The following is a 7491-nucleotide window of genomic DNA, read 5'->3' as shown; positions in this document are numbered from 1 at the left end:
AATTTTCTAGAAAATTTCAAGTCGAAAATGTCCAACTTTTCAAATTAAGAAATTAAAAAATAATGATTTCTGAAATTAATCTCAATTTTTCAGCCTTTTCTCTAGTATTTTTTCAACTTTTCAAACATAAAAATTACCATGTTTTTTTCCACACAAATTTCTAAGATAAGTCTCAAAACTTCTGATTTTTTCCAGCAAATCTTTTGAGTTTTCAAACTCAGAAATTTTCAAGTTTTTCTAGAAAATTTTCGAGATTAATCTCATAATGCCTAACTTTTTGGTAGAAATTTACTCCTTTTTTCTAAGTACAATGGTGCTAATTAGCTGTTATGTTTTGTTTACATAAAACCTTAGGAAGTTACAAACAGTTATGGTCATGCAAACAAAACAATTGTAATCTACTTTGAGTAATATAATTTCTTCAGCTTCTGTAGAAATTATGTCTGTAATATTTCATGCTGTTTACCAAATAAATCTTGACAAGTAAATGACAAATTTTCATGATTTTATATAAGTACAATGAATTAAAAATGGCCATACCAAATTAATAATTCAGATAAATCATAAATAACTAAATAGAATAGACATAGAAATAGAAACAGACTTGTCCTGCAACCCTAATTTGCCATCATACTTTAAATATTCACACAAAAAGTTCTTAAAGTGCTAATGTTGGATCAGCTGTTACCAGTAAAGCATGATTTGGTGAATAATACAAATGTTTAAATAATTAATAAATGTGGTAGTGATGTGGTGCTCCAAAATCAAATTCTTCTTTGGGCCCCATATAACTTTGGGCCGGCCCTGGCAGTACATCTCCTTCATTGTGTTTTTCTGGTAACATTAAACAGATCTGAGTAAATATAACAAATTAAACAAAATATATAAAAATAAATGAAAAGGTTTTTGTTTTGAAAGGAAAATGGGCCGACTTCCGGTATGAACCCTGGCTTTATGCATGTTACTCTTTAACTTGACGTTTCCAAATGTCACTGGTCTCCTGTTTGGCCTGCAGGGACCCCGGATGAGTAATTTCAGAATAAAAAGTGTAGCTTTCCTCTTAACTTTATAATTAGTATGGAAAATAAATATTATGCTGGATTTTTGTCTGTTTTTATAAAATTATTTCAGAACAACAAAAAACAGGATTACCTAACCTAACGTGTTTAACTTTTTGATGTAGCAATTCTGGTATGATGAACAAACCATAACGCAAATGCAAAAGGGCAATTGTGAAATAATTAAATTAAGCCACATTTTGAGCATGAAAATATGCAAATAGATTAGAACTTTCATTCAAGATGGAAATGTATACAGTTAAAATTTTCAGATTAAACAGTGTAAAGTAATTCGTAGCCAAAAAAAATCAAGTATTACAGTAATACAATTTTCTTAATAAAAATAATATGTGTCTTGTTGACAAATGCATAAATATGAGACTTAACCAACTTTTAACCCATTATGAACCAGAGATCGTGAAATGATCACATCCTGTGTGTCACAATGAAGTCAGATGAGTGGTGATGTGTCTGCTGTGACAGAGCCGGCCAAATATGCTAGCTCTTTACTTATTCCCATCAGAATCCTTCTAATTCTGACTGTTCAGATTGACCAGTCCTGGTTCAATAAATATTAAAATCTGCCTTTTTAGGACAGAGTAGCACTCCAACTGATGTTTCGCACACGGAAGATCTGAATCAAATGATTTGGATCCTTAAAAGGAGACGGAATTCCCATCATTACAGCCCGTTATCGTGATGCTTTCATGTTACATTCGGTCCGGAATGGAAACAAACCATTAAAGAAGATTCATTTTGACGCTTTTCAGTGAAGAGTAGCTAAATTTACGCAAGTCAGCATTATGAGGTTCTTTATAGCGCTTCAGTCAGCAAATTTATTTCAATTTGTTGCATTTCTTCTTGATTTTACTTTTTCCTGGCACTGGGATTGGAGACGGGAAAAGCTACATTGTAGCGTAGTACATAGTTTATCACTGAACTTAGAGGTTTTTGTATATGTTCCCAGATAAATAAACAGATAAAAATGTAAAAAAACAAACCACATTTTTTGTACTTGATTTCAAGAAGCAGAAATTCCGAGCACCCGCTGAACGCAACGTCATTCTTACCGGGTCCCGACTCTTCAGAAAGTCCTACATTATCTCCTTACCGGAAAACGCACAACACCTAAAAAGGTAAAGCTCCTTTTACTACTGTCATGTTTAGGGGTTGTTATGTGTAAACATTTTAAAATCAGTTCAGCCGACAGAAAAGGGAAAAGAAAACTCCTTTATCCGCACCGGCAGATCATTTGTCTGAGGTACTGAGCGGAGAAATCCGTGTTTTGCACCCGGAAGTCACGGAATAAAATGGACCAGGTTGGGAAATGAAACCGCGCCTTAAAATTAATATTTACCTTTGATAATTAAAGAGCAAAAATATGAATTTGTTTCTTGTGTTGGCTAGCTGTGGGTGCTAATCCTGTATTTCCGCATTAGTGACAGTCCGCCCTGGTTAGTTCAGGTGCTCGTTAACGTTGATCTCAGCTCTGCAGTCTGCAGTAGCGCTGATCTGGGCGTTTCATGTCTCATATCCACACCTATAAACATCTAATCAAATTTATTCATGTTTTTTTCACTAATCTATTTTCTTTTTGTGTGTTTTTTCCCCCTTCAGCAACAATGAATGTGTCTCATGAAATAAGTTTGCTTGTGGAGGAAATTCAGCGACTTGGCTGCAAAAGTGAGTCCAGACTGGGATTCCTGCCAGGACGTTGATGTCTTGCGTCTGGAAGTTGTTTGCTATATCAAACAATAAGTTAAATAATATAACACTCAACTCCTAGACTTAGCAAACATAATGAGATAAGATTGTTTGATCGACTTACTGACCCAGTTAGTCAGTTATTTGCCTTAAGCTGTAAAGCATGTGGCGTTTATGCATTTTGTCATATTAAAATCACAAATGTCATTGTATTTCATTACGGTTTTGTGTGAGAGATTAACACAAAAACCTGAATTTATAAAGCGGAAGAAGTGTATCAAGCATTTGTATTCATCCCCCATTTTTAGAGTTAAAAAAAATCAACACTTAACTGTTCTTTGGTCATAAGTTAGTACTTTAAATGAGCCGTTTCAAAAGTCACATTGGGAGATCACTGCGCGTTACCTAGCAACCCCGGCTAATTCCAGCCTGTTACCTAGCAACCAAGGCAGAACTCCAGCACCTAATTTTACCCTGCAGTGGTGAACGATATGGATTTGAAGTTTTATCACAGTATTTTGTTAAAAACAAAAGTCATAATCATAATTACTTTGTTTTTACGTAACTGTATTGCTGTGACTGCAAACGCCATTGATATTTATTCATAGTTTCATTGAACAAACAATGGAGAAAAATAGTTAACAAAATAATAAAGCACTACAGACAGTGTTGTGGGGTTTTAAACATCATTAATTGGAATTTATAGTGATGACAATAAATCAAAATCCTTATAAAAAATTTATCACAATAAAAGATAAACAATGCCATAACTCCTACTATTACTTTTAGCAAAATAGTTTCTGTAAACACCAATTCTCATGTCATGACAAAGATTTCTAATTTAATTCAAGTCTTGACTTTGATTAGGCCATTTTAGGACATGAATATGCTTTAATACAGGCCATTGTTTTGCATGTCTGGTTTTATATTAGGCTTTTTTTCTGCCTCATTCTAAAGTCTTTTACCTCCAACACATTTTTACCCTTTATTCTTTATTCAGTTTCATTCAACTTCCCACAACATGCCGCTGCCACTGCCACGTCTTGCCATGTTTATGGTGTGTTCAGGACAATACGTAGTCTTGGTTTTCCACTAAACAGGAAGTTTTGACTGTAAGCCAAAAAGTTCCAATTCTCTGATTGCTGCTTTCCATTTTGTGATGATCTATTACATAAAATCCCATTGAAATACATATACGTTTGTGTTTATAACAAGAGACAGGATGAAAAAAGCTTAAAACACTTTTGTTATTCACTGTATTTTTCAATATTCCATCATGTTTACCTGTAAAATCTTTTGTACCAACTTTCTTCCAGATGACAAAGGTCAGACCAGTGTGAAGTTCGGCGTCTTATTTAGCGACGACCGCTGCGCCAACATCTTCGAGGCGTTGGTGGGGACGCTGAAGGCGGCCAAGAAGCAGAAGATCATCGACTTCCAGGGCGAGCTGCTCCTGCAGGGCGTCCATGACAACGTGGACGTCGTCCTGCTGGAGGAATGAAGCCAAATTTTGAATTTAACGACCCTTTAATGAGCCGAGGGTCTGATTGAAACCTCTGAGAGCGCTGCGTCCCTGCGGCACATCTGTCCAAGTTTTTCTCTTTCTTTTTCGTTTGCAGGTCCGTTAAACTAAAATTCAATCACATTTTGCTGGCATTTCTATATTATTTCACTTCAGTGTGCCAAATTGTTTAAGCTCTAAAGCAGCTCTGGAGTGTTTTCGGTTCTTCGGACAAATATTTCTATATTTTGTTTGTTGCACATTTTATCCCTTCAGCTATAAAGTTTCCAAAATCTTAAAAGATGCATGTTTCAATTTGGAAAATTAACTTTCTGCTTCAGACTTCCACACTGTCTTGTTACGGTCTGATCCTGCTAAGTACAGAAACATCTTTTACTATAATTCAGGAATACATACTACAGATTTAACATTAAAAATGCACAAACCAAGAATGTAATATATCTTTATTTTTTAGGTTATGTCATCTTTCGTTGCCTTTTTTTGGATAAAGTTTGTAAATCCCAACCAGATGCCTTTCTTGAGCATTTCCATGCTTAGAAAACCTGTTTGTTTATAGTTCTGACTTCTTGTTCTCTAAAGGCAGCTGTTTTCCCATCAGATCTGAAAAATCCTGTGCATCATCTGTTGTATAAATCCCAGCGTTGCTTCAACCAAACGGCGGTTCTGCTTACTGTTTACATGCGCCGCTTCTACTACCTCCTGTGGACTTTCAAACACGGCGTTCAAAGCACAGCGACTTTTTATACAAACTTTGACCACAAGGAAAGTTAAAAGTGCATTTCAGTACTGCTCTTCTGACTCATTACAACAAAAAAAGTTTTTTTAAAATGTCACGAATGAATTTTCTCCCAAAAGAAAAACAACTTTTTAGAAAAACAGCCTTTTTTTTGCAGGAACTTGTAATGAACAAATGGAGAATGTATTTCTTGTGCAGCCTTAAGTGGTGGAAAATGTACTTATAATGATTCTCAGGACCAAAAATGTGCTTGATAACTGTCCCATGGCTTTATTTAGTGTTATAAATTGAGATTTATGATATTAATCTTGTGCTGTTGGTCCAATGAAACATTTGGATCAGGTGTGACTACTTTCTGAAATCCTTGCTCAAGAAATTTTTTGGAAATAAATCCTTAAATAAAATTTGATTTCATCTTATTCCTTATTTTTTTATTTGTCTAAAACAGTTGCACAAAAGTTTGTAAAGGTAATGGAGAAGGATTATGAAAGCTCCCTGATCTGCAAGTTTTACACGACCTGTTTCTCTGCTGTTCTATCGACTTCACCACTTTTTTGCGTTCTGGTTTTGGTTCAGTTTGATGTTTACTAGTTGACAAAAACAGCTAAAAAAAAAACAAATCCAGAAAAGCGGAGACATTATCAAAGTGAACGAAACCGAAACGTCTTAAAAGTTGTGGGAATGATGCTGCTGCTTGTGTCCGCTTGAATGCGACGTTACTGTATGTTTGGCTCCATCATTACTACCAACAGAACTGAAGTTGGTTCTGCTGTGGAACAAAATAAAAGTCTTTACACTTGAAGACTTGAGTTGTGATTCTTTTTCTTGAATCTGAATTAATTTAGAAATGGCTTCATGTGTTAAAAGTGTTGCTTTCACATGAAAATAAATACTACTGGTAAAAAAAATAGTGGATTTTGTTTTCATAAATTGCTTCTGGCCTCTTAAATCCTCTGGTATGGATCAGAGGAGATTTTGGTCATTTAAGGGATTAGAAATACTTGCACCATGTTGCATTAGAGCAGGGGTGTCAAACTCAATTTCACCAAGGGCCACTTCAGCATATTGGCCACCCTCAAAGGGCCACATTGACGGTATCAATCAGGAATGCCCAAGTGCAGTCCTCCAGACTGCAACTTTTAGATGCGTCCCTGCTAAAACATACCCCAGACAAAAAGTTGACTTCCCTCATTAGCAGCAACTTGGTTCTTTAGAGGCCTATGAATGAGTCAATGATCCAGGTGTGTTAGAGAAAGAACGCATCTAAAGTTGCAGAGTGATAGGTCTGGAAAACTAGACTTGGGCAACCCTAGCATAAATGTATTAAAATACAATGTTAAAAATAAATTAAACAACACCTCACATTGTTAAATAACTGATTTTATGTATTCAAGTTTTAAATATTACATTTGAGTTTGCATGGATGTAAAATTACTGCTCAGTTTAAAAATTACAATATTTTTAAACTGAGCAGTTTAAAAATATGCTCAGCTAAACTTCGCTCTTTAGCTCGTTAGCTTGTCGATGTTTCAGTTTTATTCGCTGGAAAAATTATTCTTTCTCTGCTTTAAAGATAAGCAGACAAAGAATAAAAACAAGTTTTGATATTAACTCTCAACTTCATTCACAAAACTTTTTCGTTATTTATTACACAACCAACATGTATTTCACATAAGAACAAAACAATGAGGTGATGCTGCCTGTCCTTGAACACAAAGCTGATCCTCTTCACCCTGTTACCAACTCACACACATCCTCATTGTGTTGTGTTCTGTAAATGAACACAACACAAGCAAAATCAATAAACTATATGCATATTCCAGTATACTGAGTTTTGGTTTTACATTCATTCTATTTAAATTTAGTTTGTTCGTGCTTACCAATGTTTTCTGGCCGGATGTCTGGCACCGTTGTCCCCTGGTCAGTTCGTCGATGTCCGGTTTTAGTTCTATTCTGTGGAAATCCGCAAAACGGCGTGTAGGTTTTCGTCAGTAATGCGCGATCTGGTCTTGGTCTTGTATAAAGTCATTATTGAAAACATCTGTTCGCACAGATAGGTGCTTCCAGACGTGGACAAAACACGAGCTGCATGGAGTCGAAGCTGTGGCATCAAATCAGGGGGCAGGAGACGGTAAAAGTCCTCGATTGAAACGTCACGGAACTTCGCTCTTTAGCTTGTTAGCTTGTCGATGCTTCAGTTTTATTCGCTGGGAAAATTAATAATCAGCTTGAGGTGACTCTGCTGCACTCTAGTGGCGAGAAGCCGTAATGTTGGCTGGTAAGAATCGGAAGGCATTATGGGAGATGTAGTTTGTAGTCAATTCGTTCTCAAAACCTATTTTAAGTCAATCAATGGGGCTGTAAAACGGTGGTGGGGGGGAGAGGGCCACATAAAATGACGTAGCGGGCCACATGTGGCCCGCGGGCCTTGAGTTTGACACATGTGCATTAGAGTCATTAAAGTAAAAGAT

The 7491-nt window shown here is 35.9% G+C and overlaps 1 protein-coding gene across 1 annotated transcript; it reads left to right on the top strand.

The window, feature by feature from the left end:
* The first annotated feature begins 2084 nt into the window (after positions 1-2084).
* On the top strand, positions 2085-5822 carry abracl (ABRA C-terminal like). Its single transcript, XM_005805161.3, has 3 exons — positions 2085-2194; positions 2676-2741; positions 4079-5822. The coding sequence occupies exons 2-3, from the start codon at positions 2681-2683 to the stop codon at positions 4261-4263; spliced, it is 246 nt and encodes an 81-aa protein (XP_005805218.1). The 5' UTR covers positions 2085-2194; positions 2676-2680; the 3' UTR covers positions 4264-5822.
* Positions 5823-7491: the final 1669 nt, after the last annotated feature.

This window comes from Xiphophorus maculatus, chromosome 15 (assembly GCF_002775205.1).
Source record: "Xiphophorus maculatus strain JP 163 A chromosome 15, X_maculatus-5.0-male, whole genome shotgun sequence".
Lineage (NCBI taxonomy): Eukaryota > Metazoa > Chordata > Actinopteri > Cyprinodontiformes > Poeciliidae > Xiphophorus > Xiphophorus maculatus.
Note: the sequence above shows the minus strand (reverse complement) of the source record. Positions and strands in the feature narration are given on the sequence as shown.